At 35.5% G+C, this 24,351-nt stretch overlaps 2 protein-coding genes across 12 annotated transcripts; both read right to left on the bottom strand.

Annotated features, from left to right (window-relative positions):
* Positions 1-569: 569 nt before the first annotated feature.
* TLP3 (tubby like protein 3) lies at positions 570-5,770 on the bottom strand. 2 transcript variants are annotated; one of them, XM_086427602.1, is made up of 5 exons: positions 4,793-5,770; positions 3,580-3,667; positions 3,167-3,296; positions 2,903-3,082; positions 570-2,390 (listed from the first exon to the last, which is right to left on the bottom strand). In XM_086427602.1, exons 1-5 carry the CDS (start codon positions 5,135-5,137, stop codon positions 1,910-1,912), a joined length of 1,224 nt encoding a protein of 407 aa, XP_086283728.1. In that variant the 5' UTR covers positions 5,138-5,770; the 3' UTR covers positions 570-1,909. The 2 variants fall into 2 exon arrangements, with proteins under 2 accessions (XP_086283728.1, XP_086283729.1); XM_086427603.1 differs by having other exon boundaries at positions 570-2,381; positions 4,793-5,768.
* A 4,749-nt stretch (positions 5,771-10,519) lies between these two features.
* Positions 10,520-22,572, bottom strand: LOC147383327 (uncharacterized). Of its 10 annotated transcripts, none has more exons than XM_086427643.1 (13): positions 22,393-22,572; positions 21,866-21,984; positions 20,816-20,912; positions 18,810-18,896; positions 18,050-18,096; positions 17,249-17,306; positions 16,342-16,455; positions 15,287-15,409; positions 14,428-14,575; positions 14,011-14,105; positions 13,048-13,268; positions 11,986-12,184; positions 10,520-10,877 (listed from the first exon to the last, which is right to left on the bottom strand). In XM_086427643.1, exons 3-13 carry the CDS (start codon positions 20,895-20,897, stop codon positions 10,810-10,812), a joined length of 1,242 nt encoding a protein of 413 aa, XP_086283769.1. In that variant the 5' UTR covers positions 20,898-20,912; positions 21,866-21,984; positions 22,393-22,572; the 3' UTR covers positions 10,520-10,809. The 10 variants fall into 10 exon arrangements, with proteins under 10 accessions (XP_086283769.1, XP_086283772.1, XP_086283773.1 ...); XM_086427646.1 differs by having other exon boundaries at positions 11,995-12,184; XM_086427647.1 differs by having other exon boundaries at positions 10,520-10,809; positions 22,393-22,571.
* Between the last annotated feature and the right edge of the window lie 1,779 nt (positions 22,573-24,351).

The following is a 24,351-nucleotide window of genomic DNA, read 5'->3' as shown; positions in this document are numbered from 1 at the left end:
CATATCCAAACAATTTTACTTTCACCCGAACTCATATCCAGATCCAACCTGATCAAATTATTTGATTCGGTTGGATCAAATAATTTCAGATCATTCAACATTTTTTTTGTTATATTTCTTTTATTATTGTTATACCATTATAATTCTTTCATTTTATAAGAATTCATGTTATATTAAAGTAGAAGATTAAAGATATCTTGAAAGTATAAAAATATAATTTTGAATATATCATTCTGACAAAGGGATGGATTTGTATCGAACTCAGGTCAAAGTACACCAACCCATATCCGACTCATTCTTCTTATTTAAATCATCATCACAAAAATCAGTAGATTTTAGGAGTACAAGTCAATAATAATAAAAAGCTACCTTAAACCAACAATTTAAATAAACCCAGATTCTTAAAATTCAAGTTAGGTTTTAGTGACGATTTGTTAAAATGGATTGAATTGTTTGGAGTTTCGTGAAAAATTATGAACCAGTGTTCCGATGGACAAGACCACCCAATGGTACTGTATATCCAAAACATTATAGGACAAGACTACTCAAACTGATACTAAATGTTACAATGGATCAAAGTCGAAGTTCGTACTAAAACCGAGTCTCAATGTCAGTCTCATATGCACTACATCTCCACGAGATGAGAAAGTAATCACTGATACAAAATAAAACTGAACATCAAGAATCCCTCTCAGACAATCTTCCAGGCTAGAAATATGAAATAAAAGGCCAACACATCCCAATCTTGAATTGTCCCATTACTCTCAACAAACTATGAAGTAGAAATTGGTGTGTGGCGGGTAGATGGTCATCGACATGCAGTTTGTTGAGAAGAGCATAACCTGAAAGCTACGACTTTCATCTTTCCAATGGTTATTATGTACAAATTAAATAAAAGTGAATACATATATACATAAAATGCAGATACGCGGAAATGGATTGATGAACCAACACCTTTGCACCCCACCAGTCTCGGTGCTACGATCACCCTCTCTAGGAAATTTTATTAAATTCTCCTGACACCTACACGAAGCAAAACTCCTACTGCTCAAAGACTAAAAGAGTTAGTAAAACTGATTTTTAAATGGGGATACAAATGTACATAAACTTGTGACGTTCTCAATGGTCATTATAATAATAACCCTATGCTTCATATTAAATAAAATATAATGCTGAAGTAGTGACCTCAAGATTGGACCTCACATCGCACACCCTTACATGAAAGTGTATGGGAACCAACCATAGATGCTTTCCTCAAGATAGAGTGAAAAAGCATCTATGATTCCCATCCACTTTCATGTCAGGAAGTGCGATATGAGGTTCAATCTTGAGGTCACTCCAGCACGACTCTACTAAAATTTTTTTTTTTTTTTTTGCTAACCGAGAGTCTAGGCCAGCTTGCGCACACCACAACTAATCTCAGGGAGGACTACCACAGCAACCCCTCTATTAAATATTGGGGTAATGTAGTGTCTCCATGCACCATTGCACAAGTAGTGCAAAAAAGCCTGAATGAGAATTGAACATCCCAGAAATTCTTTCAAGGCCATCCGAGTTAAATCTCCATTGATGGACCATTCAGTTGTGGTTCAAAGCTTGGATGAACCATCGACAAAACCATAACCCCAACCTGTAATTCCAATCATTCTATCATTTTTGAATAGAAAGACTAAAACAAGGACCATACCGCATTCACCCTTATAGAAATGACACCATGGTTCATAGCAAGACATTAAGTGTATACTACACCCAAGTCAACGTTTCTGTGAATTTGTTCATCGATCCAGAAACGTCTATCGGATGGGACACCTCACAGATGAGCCTTAGCAACTGAACTAAGCAATCTTGGTGTTTCATTTTTGTGGGAAGGTTCAATTTTGAAAGTAGAATCACACCTGTACTCCTTGTTTCATTCACAAGCAATCTTGGTGTCGAAGCTGCTGAGACAAATGGCGAAAGCCTGGAATGCCGAGATTGGATACTGGTAATCCATGGTGAACAAGTCCTTCCCCACTTTTCCAAACTGGAGAATAACCTTCTCGTGCTCCTGACCAGCCGATCCATTTTCAGGAGAAGCCACCAACTGAAAATTCTTCACTGAAGCAACAGTAACCCGTCCTCGAAAGTTCAAACACCAGCATTGGAGTTGCTCATGCCACCTAGGAGACTTGTTCCTTAATAGCAACATCCCTTCATTCTGGTCAACCAGAGGTCCTGAAGGAAAATTCTCCATGCGGGTTGATTTAGATCGGGAAAATGAGCGTGATGAGAAGGAATCAAGGTTGCTAAGTGGGAATTCGGTCGGTGTGAGGGCCACCCCTCCTGGTTCAATTGCAGAGACAGGGATTGCATCCATGATACACTGCATTCTCCTTGGACCCCTAGTCACTCTCACAAAATATGTAAACGGATGAGGTTAGTTGTTGCCGGTGAAGATGTATGGAGAACATGGTTTTAAAGCTCGTCTAAGACCGAGATGACTTGGGCGAGTCATCTCGGTGTCCATGAACGAGACGTATATACATGGCGTCTCACATCTGCAGAATCTCGCAAGATAAACGAATCGAGTTGGATGATATTTTTAAAATCTCGGCCGAGTCATTAAAACTCATCCAAGTCAACTGGGATTTTGTACGTTTTAATGAAAATAATTTTTTTTTAAGAACACAAACATTTATTATCTAAATAAAATATGATTTTATAATAAAACATCTTCTAATATACCTTAATTTATATATAAAAAATTATAATTATTTTCATATATATAAAAATAAATAAGTATAAATCGAGTTAAATGGTTTATCTCGTCCGAGACAACTCAGTCTCGTTCATGGATGAAAACGAGACATCAAACCGAGATTTGAAACCATGATTGAGAAGGTTTCATAAGCAAATTTCTTACCTAGAACCCAAAACATTCAACTCGTATGAAATGTGTGACACGGGAAAGTTACCGGCAGGCACTCTGGGAGATACTTGTCTCAGACCCACCAGCCTAGTGGAACGGTTTCTTGTGACCATGGCTCCTGCATGAGGAGGCTGACCATCATAAATCGTAAACTTGGTCCCCAAAAAGTTTGATCTGTCAAGAAAAGCAAGTGAAACTTGGGACCCCCACATGAGAATCATGAACCATTTATTTTGGTATGATGGTTTTAGAGCTCACCTCAACTTCCCAATGTAGGTGCCACTCCCCTTTGACATATCATCAGCATCTAGAGAGATGATGTAGTCAGTGCAGGTGGTGCGTCGACACTTGCGCGCGGCAAGAAGGAACTTTCCATTATCAGTCAGTGCTGCCAAGTAAAACAAACAAAAGCAAAGAGACCAAATGTTTATAATTCAATGGAGACCAACAGAGCAAATCAAAACATCTATTTACACAAAACATTGATCACCATGAAATTGAAATAAGGAACACCAACTCCATTAAACAGAATTAGCTATAACTGAATTTATGAAATAAAGCTATTTAATACACCCATAAAAAATATGGAAATTAACTCAAATCTAAGTTCCCTTCACCAAAAGGATAGAGATGACTAATATGTAACAATTGTGAAGTTCGCAAATGCTCACCTTCAGTTAAACCAAGGTAAAGATGATAAGTTTGGGTGGTCCTGTTCCGTTTTATGAAGCACTGCAAAAGGGTGTCCCTTGGGCCAGGCTGCAAACACGAAATTTTTTGTGAATAAATGAATAAAATTTTGAATAGTGTAGATCACAGAGAGATTAAGAGAGAGAATGAGTGGGTTATGACTTATGACATTAGGCTATGTATAAAAAAACCGGATCAGGTTTTAGTAGGATCGGATTGAGGCTAATCCAAATCTGATCCGAGATTTATCAGATTTTTTATATTTCAATCCTAATCCGATCCAAAGGCCTAAATTTTATATCGGATACCAGGTAAAAAGCAAATCATTGCCAGCACTACCCATAAATGGATAAATCAAATGCAGGCTACAAGGCATATTCACTTCCAGGAAAGCTAAGTTTTCAAGCTTGAAACCAAGCTCAAGTCATATTGTAAGACTTAGATAATACTATAGTAGGAACATCATAGTTCTAGGGAAACGATGAACACAAACCATCAACAACCGAAACTAAAAGTGATGTCCAGCTTCATCCTGCTCTTAACGGAAGGTTTTGGTCAAGTTTTACTGACACTTGTTCACTCAACGATATTAGTGGTAAGGTCACAAGTAAGATAGTCAAGTGATCTTATAGCTTCTAACGCTTTACTTGTATCGAGTCAGCAACAGAAGCAGACACCTAGACTTACAATATGGAATCATTCACAACACCACGCATCCATAAGAAGAGGAGTTCTATCGATTCCATCAGGTGCCCTAAGAGTGGGATATACATATCTTTTCTCCTCCCCATTTCTAGGAAATGCGAGCCCCTTGTGGACTATATTTTACTACCATTACTAATTTATAAATCAGGTTTAGATATCCATGATCAAATATTTCACACACACACTAAAAATCTTAAGATTCTAAACCCAAATGCACCAAGAAATTTTAAAAATGTAGAATTAAAATATATATATATATATATATATAGAAATCACAAGGCTGCTTGCAGCTCTGTTGATCTTCCAAGTTGAACTTTTTCAATTATTCAACCTAATCATATGTTATTAAGAACATCAAAACATACAAGGAAATGACAAAAGAAACAAGAGAAAGCAAAAAACATGTAAATTCTGTCAATGAACACAAGATGAACTAATAAGAGCAAACTAAAATTGAATAATTCAGAACTAGGCATCAAAATCTCAAACCTGCTTCAATGAGATCGGAAATGTCAACTTTTCTGAAACTTCAGGAGTCTTCACTATCTCCTTTGTAATTTCTCTCCAACTCCTACAAACTCCAGCACAAGCAACCACAGATTTCCGCGGAGGCCATGTACTCTCTGACTCCTCTATCCTCATCAACACATCCCTCACGAGCTCGGGCGGCAAGTTAGCCCAACAGCTCTGCCTCAAACCATCAACTGGCACAAATCCATCTCGAACCATTCGATGTGATCTAGATTTCAAAAAACCGAGCCTCACCTCAAATCCCTTCCTTGAAATGCTACCAGTTTCACCCTTCATGTCCTGAATAATGCTCCTCAAAGACATCGATTCCTTCTAACAAGTTTAGATTTTTAAGAACATAAAACCTTAAATCCCTAAAAATCTGCTCCGAATTCAAGCATTATAAGCCAGAAAAATAATTCCTTTCGAACTTCAAATACAAAATTTAACCAAAATGTATAGATAATAAACGCGAATCTCCGAAGATCAGAAGCTTAAACAGCTAAAAAAAAAAAACCTAACTTTCATCGAGATGACAGATTATCTCCATAAATTTATTTCCCAAAACAGTAGATAACAAAAGATCCACAGATCTAAGATCCAACAACATAATTTTTCCACAGAAATAGAAACCAAATCGCTTGGATTTCAATCATTTAACACTTCTCCACCAAATATTATCGAATTACCATCACTTCGAAGCTTCAACTTAAAGAAGAAATTAACCTAAACTTGCGATTATCTCCATGGATTCGTTCCTTGAAAGCATCAAAGACTACCAAAAAAAAAAGTTAAAATAAATTAATCTCAACCAATGTTAATCTTCCAGAGCTCAAAATATGAAATCTCGACAGCAACACCAAAGTTTTCCACTAAATAAGACGAAAGTCACACCAAACTCGATACTCGGAAGCCCTAATTATGGCAAAAACGAGGCAATTTTATTTTGTCTCGTTAACTGAATTTGTCCGTTAGGGTTCCGTTTAATGGATAAATTGTACATAAATATAGAGAGTTTTTATTTCCACACCAAATTTTACTAACACCACACCAACTGTGTGCAATTCTTTGATGACTTACAATTTTAAATAGGAATTGGTGTGGTATTAACAAAATTCGGCGTGGTAATAGTATCTCTCTAAATATATGAACAGATATTAGAAAGTCATTACAGTAGGTTTTAACTGTTACTTTAGCGTTCGACCTGGAAGGTAGACTGTCATCTCAACTTCTAGATCGTTGGAATTTTCATCGAGATCTGAAAGGCAGGCTGACAGTGACCCTATTGTTTTCCAAGATGGACGACAAATATTTAATTGTGTTCTTATCTAAAGCGTTTAATTCCAAATGGATAAGCCGTCGCTTGCGGTTAACGACAAATATATTGTTTGTGTGGACGACAAAGCCAGATGTTTTATGATCTTAAATCAAGTCCCTTCATATTTCTCGAGATTTGTGTGTCAGTTGTTTAATTCCAAAGCTTAAGATGGATCAGAACATGCTTAGTCATAAATCATAATATTTTATTTCACTCAAATAATAATCGTTTAAATTATTACAAATTAAATATTTTAATTAAAAATACATTGATTGAGTTTATAGACTTAGCTGAATTTATAGGAATAATACTGGAGTGACTTTAAAATTCACATCGATTCATTCACACTTTTGTTGACTTGGATGTGTGTACAAACCGTAGATGCTTTTCATCGAGACAGGAGTGAAAAGCATTTATGATTATATGCGCATCTCCACATCAGCAAAATGTGAATCGATGTAAATTTTAAAATCAAAGAAAAAACATGTTCTACTATTGTGACATGTGCACCGAATTACCCCCTTTGACACGCACCCCCTGATGTGGCATGGACTAGAAACATAGATTTTTCTCTCGGGATACATAATTATACATCTCCATAAATACGTGCAATTGTGTGTCTCAAGAAAAAATCTATGGTTCTAGCACATGATACATCAGGTGGTGTATGGGGGCATGTGGTAGAAAATAATTATTCTATATGTTTCCTCGAGATGCACAAGAAAAAAGTCAATCTATGATTCGATACACATTCCACGTAAGTTGAATATCCATTTTTGAGTCAATTTCTCATCATTTTTGAAAAATATTAGAGCCATATTGGATCTTAAATACTTAGAAAAATAAGTCATTTTGAACGATTTTGATGACCTTGATTACCATATCATTGCATTAAAACTACTCTAAAATTGAGTTATATTGAATGAGTCATCTCAATCTCAAACGCATTGAGTTACTAATTTAAATATTTATAATTTAATTTAAAAATTGTATTAAATATAATCTTATACTATTGAATATTTCTGAGCCAATGTTTTATTTCAAATTCGATCAAATCAAAATATGTGAATCAAAAGTAGTTGAAAAGATGATTTGGATCAAATAAGATTGATTTCAATTAGTAAAATCTCGTTTGATGCGATTTATTACTGTAGCCCTTCCAGATCTATCATGCATGGTTGTCCATGTGAGACTACAGACAGACCCATTGACCTACTCAATTTTTGCCACTTTTTCCTTTATAGTTGGTTAGCAACTATAGTGGGGAGCCTCAAACCTACATTAAGGTGGCTAGATTACATGTGTCCCCTCAACTCTTTTTTTATATATTATATTATATTATATATATAAAAGAGGGTGGCCCTCACCAACTGAAAGTTTCAGATAATATTTTTAATGTGCCACGTGTACGATGAGATTTACAAGATAAATCATCCATGGTGTTCGTTGAGAACATCGTAATATATTTATTTGAATAATAATAATATATAAATATGAATGTCTGGCTGGCTTGACGTGATGATCAACGTGGGTCCCACCTACACTTATCTTAAATCCATCAAAATGGGCCCATCTCATTTCACCACTAGAAAGAGTAAACGTATCTCGAAGGAGCCCATCTAGCTGGCACGCAATCAATGGTATATCCGTCCGTGTATTTCGTCTTGCCACGTGTATAATACAAATCTTCGCAAATGCAAGTCCCTTTGTTATAGTGTTGGAGATCAGAAGCTAAGAGAGATAAGGATTATGCCACATGACTGATAAACCCCGAAGGGAAAGAGAGATTATAACAATCTTCAAGTTAAACCTTAAAAACAAAAAATGGAAAAAAAAAAGAAAGATTATGAAATGGAGGAGTTAGATGAGAAATACAGGGGAAAAAAAAAAGCAGAATCATTCAATTTGAAAACAATGCCTATGAGAGAGAAGACCTATTTGATGTATTTCAAATACAAGTTGGAATCATAGGCCAAGAAGGTGATGGAGCGAGAGCGACTAGAAAAAAGCGGAGACTATCATAAATTGGCGTAAATGAAACAATGTTGTATAATAAGATCAAAATGTCGGAATATTGGAAACACCGACCACCAGATTGGAAGCATTCTTCTTCTGGATTTTAGAATCCGGTATCTCGTCTTGCCACATCATCCATGGATGATGAGATGACTCGTACGAGTCAAACAGTTAAAATAGTTAAAAATATATAATTAAAAAAAATGTATATATTTTTTTGTAAAGTCAATTATTTTATATAGATAAAAGCACCAAATTCAATTGACTCTCACCAAGATTTTCAGAATATTAGGAGTCTTCTTGGATCTTAGACGAGTCAATGTGGTGGATGATTCAAGTTGACTTTGACCCGAGTCACCTTGGTGTCTCTTCTTCTTTTTCTGTGAAAAGTGAGGATTTGGTGAGAAAATTGTGATAGGAGCTGGAAAGCTTAAGAAACGTGGATGAGAGGGAGTAGGTTATATCATGTAAGTTATATTTGACCAAAAATAAACAAAAGAATGTGATCAATTTGCTCTGCTCGTTTAGTTCAAATCAGACGGTCAATATATATTTATCGTATTTGACATTGATGATGATAGAGCCCACAACTTGATTGGTTGGAGGATAGGGCCCACAAAAGTGATGGTTGTAAGCAAGAATTAAAGAACAAGGCCCACAGCTGGGTTGGTTTGCTTTTCAGGTTACATCCACCAACAACAGTATTTAACAACTTCGATTCCTTTTCTATCACTTTATAGTTGTCACCTTTTTTTTTATCCTTCTATGTAGTATGCAAGAAGGTTTATAAAGAGAGATGAAAACAAGAAACTTTGCTTTGTCCTTAAGATAGACACAAAAAAGTTTTTATTTCTTTCTACAATTTTATGATTGAAACCATGATAATGACAGATAGGGAAAGCTACATAATTCAAGTAAAAGAGGAACAGATGTCATCCCTACCTTTTCTATTTCAACATCTTTAATATGAGAGAGAGAGAGAGAGAGAGAGAGAGAAAGAGTCCTAATCTCCTTATCTATTTCTAGAGATCAAATCACTGTCTCAATCTCAAACAATGAGGAAATGTCCTATAAAACAAGGGCTACTATCAGCTTAAAATTCTAACAGTTTGTTGGGAGTTGTTAGCGTGGGATCCGTTTAATTTTGAATGATTGTAAAGAAAACATTTACGGAAGGATATCAATTTCTTGCCAAAATGATCCTGAAAAATAATTTTCCCAAGAAAATATTTGCTATCTGAGAAAATCTCAAAAAGATTCTGAATCTAAATTCCGGGGCTAGGTTTAATGCTCTAACAAGAAAATCGTACACCTACAGAGCTCAGGTTGGAGAATATTTTCCAATCAAGACAAAGTCATCGAATTTACTAGGAAATGCACAATCATACAATTACAATCACATTTTCCATGGAAAACAATTTCCCCGTGGATTTGTTAAGGTAATCTTTTCTTCTCTAAAGCTGACAACTTGATCGTATGGAGATGGAGATGGCATATAGGGTTGTGAACACAACTTAGTTTCTGGTGAGCCCCCTCTGTCCCAACCTTAGAAATAAACCAAAGTTTTGTAATTAAAACAGTTCTTCAAACACCACGATTACATGAGGAATGACGCATACCTCTATCTCTCTCTCTAGGTCTTATGAGTCTTAGCCCATGATTCCCATAGACAGTAATTAGAGCTTTCTGCACTGTTGTGGTTGACATATTTCCTCAAAATGTTTTTCGGAGACATAAGGTGGCAAATTTTGAAGCCCAAAAATAAAAATTGAAGAAGTCTTCGATACACTAATTTTCAAGATTGAAATCTTATCTTCTCCTGAGTCGTGGTGCTTAGTGTTTAACCACAAAAAGAATACACAGACGTACATACATGTGTGTGAATTGTACCAAAATATGGCCCTCTTCATGCTGATCCGAATCTAGACACGACAACCAAGCTATCTAGATTGAATTAATGGACTAACTTTGCTTCCACCAACCCTCCATCACAAATTATTAAATGGGTATATTCTAAGTTTGGTACCCTTTTCTCCCCTCTAATAATGTTGTCCATCATTCAGTGAACTATAGTGATTAAATACCTACACATCAACTCAGCCTACAAAGTAAATTTCTTTTTCAGAAAGTGCGCTCTTTTTTCTTTGAAGAGGTGGAGATCACATAAGATGTGGTAGGTAAGATAATGATTTTCACAAAAGAAACAAAGATACACAATTGGTTTTAATATTGATAATGCAACCATGCGATCATGATTTCGATCTCAGCTTACCAATCCTATTAGAAAGAACGAAGAAATGACATTGTGAAAAAGATTATATGCACAATTTTTACGATCCAACACTACAGAAACATCTTCCTCTCTATGGGAATTTAATTTTGAAGGCTTGATTTATTTCCATAAAATATAAATCAATTAAGCTATCAAGTATAATGCAAAATCTACAACCAACACTCTGGGTATTTTGTTTCGGGATTTAAATATGACAAAAAACAATTAACCTCAACATGGTACTTACCAACAAAAAATGGTGGAGGCTCAAGAATTGAAATGCTAGTCACCATTGCCCTTGCAAAACAAAGCATCTCGTTGGATCTCATCTCTGATGCTATATAACAGGAACACTTTCGTTAGGCTGTTGCATGCTCCCTAGTGACGTGCCTACAAAACCAAGGGCTCGTTATGCATGCAGGAAGAACTTTTCTCCCAATCTTTCAGGTATTTAACTTCTAAACAGAAAGAATGGATGGTCACAAGAATCGATGGGCAGAAATATGTAGGAGTAATCAAGACTTCAAATTTTGATTTCAGTTTTAATCAGATTGGAAATGAAATTATTTCAATTAGTGTAAAAGTACTGTAGAATTTCAGAAATTATGAAACATTCTCTCTATGTTTACAATCATCACACCAATGGCGGGTAAATAGTTACAGACCAGAACCTGAAGTCCCAAACCTAAGATGGTCAAACTTTAAGAACATGGAGTGTAGCTGTCACATAGGTCTAGAATCGGTGAGATTATTTTGGTCCAACTTATATCGTGGGAAATTTATGCTCACATTTTCCCAGATGACTAGTTGATGTTAGGCCCAAAAGCGTCTATTGGACTCGAGCAAAGTCCAGAGCAGGATTGAGCAGATCATGGATTTTCCAAGACCTGACCCATTAACACTCCTAAACACGATTACAAACTTAACAAGAAAAAGTAAAACATAAAATCAAGCAAAGTAAAAAAACATACCGAGACATTTATTATAGGAAATTATCAGACTTACAACCTCCCTAGAAAACCTCCAAAACGGTTGGAAATTTAGGAAAATTCTCAATTTTTAGTTTTACTAAAATTCTCAGAATCGATCAAATTACTTCAAACAAATCAAAACAATTGAGTTCCTTAGTGGACTTAAATGAATCTCCAAGTCTAACTCAGATCTCAATCAGTGAAATTCTCTGCAACTGTATAAGAAAATAGGTCAATTCAAATAGAACTGAGTTTCAAGTCAAGTTCACAAGCATTTCTACCATGGGATTGCATGTTTACAAGTATGCATGCGAAACGTACTTTAATGAATTTCAATGATGATGGACAAGTAAATGATTGAGCCTAATACCAACGCCGTACTACTAAAAAACTATTGAACAAAATGCTATTCAAGGAGACTTCAACTTATCAGAAGTCTATAAAAATTAATTAAGAATGACATTATGCGTGTAAATAGGCTCCTTCCCTTCTAGTGTGCTGATTAATATATATGCAAACAGTTAACGTGAGATTACTGCTCTGAAAAAGAAGAGGTAATTAAATGAAACTATAATGGAAATTGTTAAGAGACTACCAGAGTTACCAGGGAACGAATAAGCTGTCTGAAGATATTTATTTCTCATCACCCTCATAGAAGCAGTATCAACAGAAAGTGCAGGTTTAGAGAAGTTCTTGGCCAATGGATATCCTCCTGAATTTCCCAAGCATAATTCCAAGCTTTGTGCCAGAATATGATCTGGTTTTCGAACAGCAGGCAAGACATATGCATCTTTCTGTTTTACAATAAAAGAAAAAGTAGCAAAAGTTGGTCCCATACTGCATGATTACGCCTGCACTCCAAGCACAATGAAAAAGCTTAACTATCATAGAATTCAATGAATATAAGATGCCAAATGAAGATCTTATACTGCACTAAGAGACAGTATGGCAGTGATGCATAAATTTCTAAGTTGAAGAGAGTGGCTAGGTGTTGCAAATCATGTTAAGAACAATGACTCTTGAGAGCACATTCGTAATTTGCTGCATGACTATATTACCAAGAGTTGTAAATTCAGTTTGGTTTAAGTTACAGAAAGTGGGTGACAATGCGATGTGTAGATGGAGTAGCTAATGAGTAGGTATCGAGGTACGAAGCTGTGTAATTTGCCTGAATAACGGAGTACCAGATTACATTGTTCTCTAATCATTAGTTTTTACGGTGGTGCCACTAGATATATCATGTAATATGAGCTATTATCATGGGTTATTGATTATGGATTTCCATCACTCAAATATTTCATGGAATGAGTTCTTATCTCAAGAATAAAGTAGTCTCTTCACTGCACATTTCTTCCTTTTATTGATAAAAAATGGAGAGGTTCAAATTGGTATCTCTATCATATTCTACACTAGCAACTGTAACAAATATGTAAAGATTAACCAAGGCAATCATTATACAAGCCTTGACTGAATCTAGTTTTCTAGAACAAAATGGGTACACAGGGAAAAAAAGTAGGAAAGATACAAAGAAAACTTTAGTCATTTTCATTGTTGGAATGGATCATTCTACTTCAATTTAAAAGATAATCAAATAAAAGTAACAACAAACATCATAACCTATTAAAAAAAAGACGTAAAAATAAACTTAACAACAAACCTTCTTCTGGGGCAGGTCATCTGCTTGCAATTCATGCCATATATTCTTAGGGGATGAAAGCTGTGATGGCAACATCACATTTCCCTGAGTTAGTTGTGGATTGAAGTGATCACTGAAATGCTCTTTTGTTGATGCCTCATGGTAAACATGGCTGAGTGCTGATCGAAGACGATGATTTCTTTGTGAGTGATATATTTTGGTTGCAAGTGGAACTGGGTGATCTGATTTGTTTGCATCACTGATGAAAGTTAAATGCTTTGCAACCAAAATTTAAAATAACAAGCTGTGAGATTGAGAAGACATAGGATGATAAGATACGAACTAACACTTTCTAAGGATATCTGTTCATTTCTTTAAAGTATATAATTTTAATTCATTTTTCTTCTCAAGATGCTTTTGGCATGAGAACTTCATAAGCATGTTATGTATGGATGCTCATGATACCCCCTTTTTTATAAATAAATAAAGGGTTACTGGTTAGCAAGGTGAAGTTGGGTTCAAGGTGGTTTGGACCTTGGTCCTCCTCTTTAGAACCTTCAACATGCACATGCCTACTAATTGGGGCTGTAATCGGCCTTCCTTGCACGTGAACAAGCCATCTCAATCGAATTTCGTTTACTCATGTTTTCCGAATGCTACCATTAGTACTGAAATATCAAGATGTCGTAAATGAACTTGTGTGTAGCATCAAAATATTAGGAAGTATGAGATATAGCTCCAGTCAGACTATGCCCATGCCCAAACCCCCATGTGCAAGCACCACTGCATGGCCGCAACCATACCCACAAGCACAGGGATGTGCATGATCATCGAAAACAGAAAACAGATTTAAGGTTTGAAAAACCACATAAAACAGATTTAAGATTTGGAAAACCCTCTATGGGCTAATGTTTATTGACATGATTGTGTTAAGTGTGTTTAGATACAAAAGTAAAACTCTGATAAATATAAAGATGTACTTACACGTTAGTGCCTCCTGAAAATTTATACCAATATTTGTGGTTATACCAAATGCTCTCTCTGGACCCTCTGACATTAGTGGATGCTCAGGTGATATCCTACAAGGACAAACAAAGACACTCAAATTAACTTTTTAGTGAATGGAGTCTCACTTTTTGTTTTTTTTTTTTTTTTGAAAAGTAACTCGGATTAACTTTTCAAAAGTGCCCCTAGAAGCTTTTGAGATCAAGGACAATAACAATGACCTAATTAGGAATAAATGATATAGGTCAGGGACCAAAAAAAAAAAAAGAACAAAGCTACCACATTTCTGTACCCTGAAACTATTACGAGATGAAATGATTAAGCAGTATAATTCACAAAACTAACTACAAATCATTATTGTCAAACCACGAAGCCATGCAGATTATGATTCAAGACCTCAGTTTTACTGTCACGCAGGTGAAGCGAACATACAGCTTAGTACGTTTTTCTGAAGGAGACATTACACCAGCGAGGTAGGTTGCACTTCCAGGACTAACTACAGAACCATCCATGACAGAGAACCCATCTATAGAAGCTGAATTTCCTGAAGGAAAGAGGAGTAAGATGAGTAAGTTTCAACTTAGTAATATTGATGATAAGCTTTCACTAGAATGAGAAAATGTGCAGCTAGAAAATAAACGAAGGACTCAAATCAACAAGTTTGCTTTGCTGGTATCATAATCAACAAGCTAACAGCAGATTTTCCATTTGAAATCATCAAACAAGAAGAATTCAAACTTCCCAGTTAGCCATGAAAATATTGTAAAATAGCCAGCAAATAACAAAAAAATATGGTTGTATTAAATAAGAAATTCAAAAATAAAAAGTGCTTATTAGAACAAGAAAGAAAAGCTAATCCTAGAGGGACCATAGCAAGAAGTGAAGAAAAAAAAGGTTTTAGACCCATAAGGCATAAGAGAATAAAAACACTAAATCACTAAACAAATGACTGATAACCCTTTTGGAAGGATAGCATAACCGAACAGAGAGCTAAACATTCAGGTGAACAATGGCTGCTGAACATGGAAAATATACAGTTTTGATTTGCTCTTATAAACCAACAATTAAGGCATGCTTGAGCTATTATAGAACATCTATTCAATATTAGAAGACTAACTAATAGAATCAATGCATCAGAATTCACTATATGAATAGTTTTATGACTATAAATACATTGGTAATTTCGCAGGGGTCCAAAAACAACAGTTTTCAAGTAAAAAAGCAAAATTAACTGTGATCAACAAAAGTAATTTACCTTTTGCCTCTCTATAGAACATGGTCATTCCAGTTTGATCATCCACTTTTGACTCTGAAGCAGCAGTATCATCCCCATCTATAGACCCAGACCTTTCTTGCCCTCTAATTGTTGTAACTTGGTCTAGATGTCAAGGAAAAATCATACAAATGGCCCCATAAATAATTTGTAGTCAGAAAGGTCGAACCAAGCCCAGCAGTGTTATTAAGTCTGCGCAATTGTGATCAATTGATTGTTACAAGTTATTTCGTACAAATATATACAACCTTGGTAGGAGAGTTATGGGTATATTAACTTCTTCATAGGAAAAAGGAGATGCAGTACAGGAGAAAGGAGAGGGAAAGAGAGAGTACAAGTAGAACAATATCTTACATCACATTCTAAAGACGAAAAAAAACGGGTGATGATTCGTCTTGATGAGGATGAGGATAGAATTGTTGACTCTAACAGAGGATGTGAATGCTTACATTAGACATGGTGATGATGGGCTTGGTGGCAAGGTGAATGAGGACAATTTTTGCACATCAGACTTGCCTTTGGACTAGTCAATTTTTTTTTCCTTTTGAAGTATCAAGTATGAATATGATTCTCAATTTGTGCTTTTTAATTTCTCTTTTCTTTTTTTGATAGCTAAAAAGAGATTTTATTTGCAGAAAAAAAAGAAGAGAACAGTACAAAACAAAGAACTAGTGAGAAAGGGATTTGCTAGAACCATGCAATGCAAGAGATATAGTTAGTCTGCAGATTGTGAATATGGCTCCGTGAATTGATGATTTACAAGCCATATGGACATTTGGTTAGCCGGTTTGGGGATAATAGTCAAGGGAGCATGAAATTAGGTGGGGAAGTATTTTTTTCTGATATTTTTAGAATGTTCTTATATATGATTACGATTTCATAAATGTATGGATACATCTCTAAACATATTCATACTTTTCTTTACATTTAATTTGTGAAAGCAATTCAAACTTACAAAGTCATAAAAAAAGAAACCAAAGAAAGCAAAAGTACAAACCATCAATCCAGTTAATAATTTGGAAAAGAGAATAGGATACTTTCATGAGCTGTTTGGAATTTTTTCCTCCCCTTCCTTGGAGGTTTCTTATGCCCAGTACCACCATCAAGCTCCAAAAAGAAATCTTCTCTATAATTTAATGACCTACAACGCTCTGCAGAAATTAGAAAATTTTATTTCCGTGAAGCACCATATCCACAACAAGTGTTGAACTTTTTAGTTTCAAAAATAAAAGAATGTCAAGCACCAGGACCACGAACATCTTTAATAAAGATGAGATTAATCTCACATATTAAGACTAATATCTGAATATGACAGATCAATTTCCCTTCTGATTGAAAAAAGAAACATGTGTATATCTGAATAACTTTCTACAGCTAAGCATAGTAGAGCACTATAGGATAAAGGAGGCACAATATTAGAATGTTCAGTCAATTTGGATGTGGTAACTTATGCTCTGGGCACTAGATACACATCATGTGATAGATCAGTATAATAACAAGTTTTATTCATTTGTATGCACATAGAGAGATTCATCGGTCAGCATGGACCTCTATAAGCCCTATTTCTCCATCCATATGCATAAAGATAGAACATGACAGGTTTAACCTGTCAAAATAAACCTCAATGGTGTAGAGATTGATACATATTTATCCAAAAATGTGTTTGGTTCAAGCTTGATTTTGGAGATGAGGACATTGCCAGTATCTTTGGCAATCTAAGTGGTGATCATGATGGTTCCCTATGTTTCCTCTCGGAGCCATTTCTAAACGAAGATGAAAGAATTATATATTTCACTCGTGTAAAGAAAGTACACGTAAATGCAATGATTTCTGAAAAAATAATAATAAATTCTTCTTTTACAATGATATAAGCAAATATTAAGCCATCAAGATACACCCGGGGAAAAGAGCTTCTGGTAACAGGAACAGAATAGAGGCCCTAACCTGCATGAGCTGCATATTGACTGGCCTTAACTGGTTTCTTACAACTGTTGCAACAAACCTTCATAATAGATATGAATAATCAGACAACTACGTATGAAGTAAGAAATCAAGATATGGAACTCAATCTTTAATGGGGAATCAAACATAATTCCTTCACTATGAATCAACCTCGAATAAAAAAAAGTATTTGTGATTGTCACTGGCCTACCAACTATACCCTCACTCTGAAGGCTTGGACCGGCAAATTTTTTTAATTAAAAAAAATTCTAGTTGAACTTCAGAATCTTGAAATTACTTCTACTTAAAAACTAAAGGAATTCATTTTATACAGAATGAGAATATTTATACAGAATTTAGTAACCATTCATTTTTGTCCAGTCCAAAATTTTGTCCTAGCAGCAAGTCCCTTATGATGGTGATTCTTCATTGGAGAAGAAAATGATTCAATCTTCTTCAAGACACTTTACATGCTTCACACTAGGGAAATTTCAACACATACCAGTGTTCTCGCCATGTAAAGCTAATCTCCTTAATGCAGTCCATGTTAAGAAAAATTCAACATCTAAAGTTTCAAACATCAATGGCTACATTCAAAAGAAGAATACAACCCCAGCAGCAGATTTGCTTCTGACGATTAAGAAGAAATGTGTTGAATCCAAGGTAAAATATGGAAATAGAAGCTACTATAAAACAGTTTTTTATGTAATAAGTCATAACATCATAAAGCTTTTAACATGTTACTATGAAAATATGGTTGAAAGAGCAAACTCGTCTCAACAATTCCAATTCATTGAACATTACCAAATGCAATGGATCTTCCATCGGCTTGCAATCATATACATGCATATCTGCAAAGAAAGGAATTTCAAAAAGCAGTTGAAAAGATCTTAACACCACCAATACAAAAAAAAAGAGGAAAAAAGTAACAAAATGATGAGCAATTCACTGGTGATAACTAAAAGTATCACATGTCTAGCAGATCCCAACATCAAAAACAAAAAAATTCTTGAAAAAAGCCAGGTATTAATGAAAAAAAAAACACATCTTAGAATAGAATGAATTGTGGTGTGAACTACTTGTAACAACGAAACATGCCTCAATCTACAAAATAGCACCAAAATTCCCTTCTCATGCATGATTAGCTCCAAATGACCTTACCACCAACAAATCTTTTTTAATGAACCTGCTTCATTTTCAGCTTATGCTATTCTGCTTCTTGATTTGAATAGGATTCCTTTCATTGGATTAACATAATGCTTATGACCAAAGTTAGCTATATATAGTACAACCCATATATGTCATTCGAACACTCATTCACATATTTTGCCCAAAAAAATAAATTATTAAAGACGATAGTGATTGAGTGGAGGGCAAATTAGAGATTGCAGTTTCTTTTGGTCTATACGATGAATTTTTTATAAATATAAAATAAACTCGCGAATTATTTGCCAACTTATTAACTAGAAGGAGATAGTTAATTAGTTAGTACAAGGATATGTCACTTGTAATCATGTTGCTTGTATGTATGCAGTACCCACTGAAAAAGAAATTTTGCCTTTACCTTCTTCGTCAAGTAAATTTGCTTCATCTGCCTCAAACCACTCCCTACGAATGGATCGAGCAGCTAACTTCTCATGGCTAGCTTCCTCTGCCAATGATGTCAGCTAAATAAGAAAAGTAGAAAAATACCCAGAAACCAGTAGAATATCTATGTCATATTCAAGAATGTAGAAAATATATTGTAATTCCTCAAGTGAAATTGTTGATGTTACTCTTTGTTCCACAAGAGATGCACATGCACCAAGTAAATTGCTAAAGAAAATCAAGTTCTATCAATTAAGCTCCCACTTACCCCATAGTGTGTGAATATGTCATGAAGTGTTGGGCACTAATAAATAGGACAAATATTACCACATGACACACTATGTGGGCCCACAGATGCCTGAATTTCTGGTCTGCCCCTTGGCGGACCTACTCCAAAACTTAGACTCAGAGATGATTCCTAGCTGCTGGATTTAATCGTTTATTCACCATGGACTAGGAGCCCATTATCTACAGGCCTCTTCATGAAGGCAATGGTAAAAAATGCTCGAAGCCAACCCATGGACTTACTTTTAGCGTATAGATTCACCAAGGGATGGGGCCAAACATTCATGAGGTTGGATGGCTTCAAAAGATGCATTATATGGCATGACCAACACATGGAACAGTGATCGTATCCACACTCAGACATGCAAAAATTCAGATTTACAAAGTTCAAAAATATTAAAATCAAGGTATCTTGCAAAAGCAAAACATGTATGCTTTGTTGAATATTTGGTTTCTTGCAAGACTTTGAAGTTTTAAATATTAGCCAAAGATTAATTAATATTTTCTTTGTATTAACAAAAAACTTTCAATCTCTTCTTTTTTCCTTCTATTTGGTGATTCTGAATTTCTGACAAAGGAATCCCATATATCTCTTCACTTTTCTTTTCCTCTGCTATCTAAATGACACTTTATCTTTCTATATTATTGGAATTATTTATGCTCTTAACTTTTGTTCTACTTGACCAGGTCAACTCACCAAACCAACTTCCTGTTCTACAAAACGTCAATATGGTATAGTCCAAGAGCCATACATATCCAAAATATTAACTATCAGAGAAGCAAGATATGAATATTCATATGGACCTTCGCATCATAAATAGGGAGACAAGCCCTCATTTCCTAAAATTCTGAACAGAAATAGATATATATGGTAATATTTTTAAATTTTAGACATTAAAATTAATACATCTAAGGATCATGTTTTAGTACTTACATCATATAAAATGGAATGAAACTTCGGATATTGCAAATTTTGGAGTTAGATGATGCCCATAGAATCAAAGTTGGATGGCTAAAGTGAAGGTGCACTTTTGGACTGCTACATGACACACACATGCTAATAATATATAAAATTAGGAGGAAAACTTTATAAGATAGCTGTAAGACCAGCTATGTTTTATGTAGGGAAACACTGGGTGATCAAGATGCATCATGTTGATAAGCTGAGCATAGTAGAAGAGATGATGTTGAGATGGATGACTAGGAAGGCTAGAAAAGATAAAATGAAATAAATGCATTCCAAAAAAATATAGCAGTAGATCCAATAGGTGATAAACTAAGAGAAAGACAATTGAGAAGGTTTGATCATGTTCAATGAAGGCCAATTACAGCCCCATTTAGAAGAGATATTCAAGTCGAAAGTCCTAAAAGAAAGAGAGGAAGACCCAAAAGAACCTGGATGGAGATAGTGAAGGCAGATATTAACTCACTAATAGTAGAAGAAATGGCTCTTAACAAAGTGGAAAGGGAGAATGGGATTCTTTAGCCAACCCAAATCTTTGGGATAACGCTTTGTTGTTGTTCTTGTTGGAGGTCAAGAAAATAACAAGGAAAGTATAGAGCATTAGAAAACTATAATGAATAGTACCAATGTATCATGCAATATCTAGTACTGGTATTGGTATCCTATAGTGCCACCAATAGTCCAACAGATAATAGTGGTATGTTCAAGTAGCCAGTTAACAAAGATTACAATACCTGCTGTAATTTCAGGGTAATTTCCATTGGCCAAAAGCCTCACCATTGCTGCCATCCTCCCCATTCCATTTGTACATACCATTGAAACCAGAGCAACCTATATTTTATTAGCAAAGAACAACGTTTATGAGATATTGAAGTGTTTTACATATTAAGCTGTATGCAATTAATGTACTATTATTATTCTCATTTACATTTAGACTATTGTTGTTTTTCTCTGTCAGGCTCTCAAATACTTGCATGTTTGTACAGCGGATTTTTTTGGGTAAGCTGGACTTGACCCCACGACCACAAAGTTGCTTTACAATGTGTCAGACCACTGAGCTATGGGTCTAAGGCCCAAACAGTTTTTTTTTTTTTTTTTTGAACCGAGGTATCCGAGCCTCTCAAGAACCCAACTAATCCTCGGGGTACAGCCCGTGCAATCCCCTCCCCTCACACGCACCAGGTAATTTCTGGGATAAATCCCTAAGGGGGGATTCAAACTCAATACCTCCATATGGTTGATTATTTTGATGACTTAATCGGTGTGTTTTAATTTCTATGCTATCGTTTCCTCTAGTTTAAGTGAAAAGTTCCTTAATATCTCCACGACAATTCCATCAGTTTCACAAAAACTGTATAAATAGCTACATTGGTCGAATTATTTACATATCTCAACTGACCAAAATATACACAAAAATAGAAATCCGATACCTTGCAAATCATACAACAAATACATTACAATCACACACTAAATGCTCTTCACTTGTGAATCCTCACCAAATCTAACTTAAAATAAATAACACCATCAATTTAAAAAACACCAAATTGGATTCTTATGACCTATGACACCTTCGACAGGATCCTGGACCTACATTAAAGACACCATGGACCATGCCACTCTTTCTAGCTAGCACCTTAGGAAAGGAGCTCAAGAGATAGAAGGCATGTCATGCCTATGATCAAATGTCAGGTGTTTGTAAGTACAAATGCAACTAAACAAATAGCTAGGCAAACAAACAAACAAAAAAACACAAATGCACCCATAATTGCAAGAAATTCATTCACCTTCTTTGACAATCTGAGACCAAAAATCTGTCCTTTCTGCCACAACAAAAGGCGATTATCTACATTTCTGTGGCTTTTGCAGTGATAGAATATATATCATAACGCCCACACAGATCAACCTGCACTCCAATAACAGAGCTTGTGAAGGACTTCAACAAAATACAGAGCATTTAATTCGTTCTGGTACCCACAAAAAAAAAAAAGAGTAATCGAAATATGACGGACTCTTCAAAAATGCTGAATCAAAAAACTCCAAAAGAAGGTACATAAATTGGAAAATCTCACAGCGTGTAAATCACTTAAAAACGTCAAAAACTAGACACTGAACCTCCAAATACTAAACCAGAAAATTTTCAACCGAAAATAAATAAAAACAATAATTTATACACAAGTTGAATCAAAATCGAACTAAAGGAAGCTCATCTCAATCCAATCGAAGAAATCACCCCAAAAATGGCGGAGAAATCGCCTCAAAACACGGGGGGGGGGGGGAGAAGGAAAAATGAGATGATCAGACCGAAACTAACATTTTTCACGTACTATAGATCTCGATTGAATCGCTGAGAGTCTCGAGAGAGGTGAAAAAATGAAGAACCCTAGAATCTCTCTCCCTCTCTCTGTGTGAGAGGAGGGGGAAGAGAGCAAGTAACCGAAAAGGGGGAGCTTTCGAAGATGGTTTGGTTTTGTTTGCGCCAACTGCACTCACATGTTCGGCAACGCGCCTTAACCAAAAACGAGAGCTTCTATTGTCACACCAACTTTTGCTAACACCACCCAACTCAAGATGTGTGATATATCATTTCTTTGATTGGACCGGTACTTACATAGTACCTAACCTACATAATATCTAACTTGTGGGCCCAAAAGAATTCTTTTGATCGAAAATCAGCACAATTGACTGATATATTAACCAACAAATAATTGTAAATTTATTGGAACTTCTATGGTGATGGAGTTCATCTTTAAAAAGTCGATATATTTGTTGGTTGCTCATCTACTTTGTGATATTGGATCAAAGAGACTTGTTGGACATTAGAAGACTACAAATATTTGACCAATATGGATCATAGTCTGTAATTATTAGAATAATTCTTGAATTATATACGGATTTAACTTGCTTGAGCCTTGATGTAATCCTTTTGCTTAACCAAAAGAGTCGTGATCTTTTGACACGAAAAATTTCATTTGGATTGTAATCGATTGACATGGCAAAGGCACAAATCCATAGATCTTTTTCTTCAGGATACAATAGGAAACAATCAACAGTTATGTGCCTTTGCCACTTCAGTTGAGTACTGATCGAGAGAAAATTTTCAAATTAAAAAATCATTAACGAAAATAAAAGCGTGTCCACGGACTTAGCTTCTTTCCTCAAAGAGTTTTCAGTCCATTTATTACGATAGATCTTTTTCTTCATGATACAATAGGAAACAATCAACGGTTATGTGCCTTTGCCACTTTAGTTGAGTACTGATCGAGTGAAAATTTTCAAGTTAAAAAATCATTAACGAAAATAAAAGCGTGTCACGGACTTAGCTTCTTTCCCCAAAGAGTTTTCAGTCCATTTATTACGACAGATCTTTTTCTTCGGGATACAATAGGAAACGATCAACGGTTATGTGCCTTTGCCACTTCAATTGAGTACTGATGAGTGAAAATTTTTGAGTTAAAAAATCATTAACGAAAATAAAAGTGTGTCCACGGACTTAGCTTCTTTCCCCAAAGAGTTTTCAGTCCATTTATTACGAAGATCGGGTTTGGATATTCCTCTCTCTCTCTCTATGTAGCAATTTGGCCTAAATGTAGCTAGAAATGGCAACAATCAGGTTGGGGCCCAAAACGGTCTATTAAACAAAGCAAGATTGGACTAGTTTGTAGGCCGAATTGAAAGTGAATCCAAATTAAGGATCATCCAAGGCTGATCCGGGATGATATATCGACAAACTAATACAAAGGTATCCTCCCATGATATTCATAGTGTAGGTGGTGAATTCATTCAACGGTGTACCACATCTTAATCAGACCGCAAACCGTAGCCTTAGCCCAGCCCTTCTAATCGCCAAGTCGGGCGGCGCAAGCCTACCCCAGTCCACAAGTATTCAAGTTTATTTAGGGCTGGGTCAGCCTGCAAATTTTCATATATGGTCCTAAACATGAATTGGCCCTTTTTTCAGCCTGACCCGATAACTAAATGGGTCAAGTGACACTATCAAAACCCGGTCCATGTCGATCAACAAAATTTCAAATTGGTATCATGAACTCATCCAAAAAATGGTTGGTTGAAATTTAATGTTGATCGCGTGTGGATAGATTATCACAATGGTGTTAATTTTTTTAAATGTAAAATAGGTTAATTGTAGGGTTCTCGATGGGCTCAGAGGTAAATCGCTAGGTCTCGAAATCCTAGTCCAAGCAACTTCTGCAGATTTCTTTGAAAAAAGAGAGCTTTTATTGCCACACCTAACAACACTTCAAGATGTGTGTTA

The sequence above is a fragment of the Akebia trifoliata genome, chromosome 16, assembly GCF_017979445.1.
Source record: "Akebia trifoliata isolate Shusen 1 chromosome 16, ASM1797944v1, whole genome shotgun sequence".
Taxonomy (NCBI): Eukaryota; Viridiplantae; Streptophyta; class Magnoliopsida; order Ranunculales; family Lardizabalaceae; genus Akebia; species Akebia trifoliata.
This window is presented reverse-complemented; position numbering and strand designations above follow the sequence as displayed.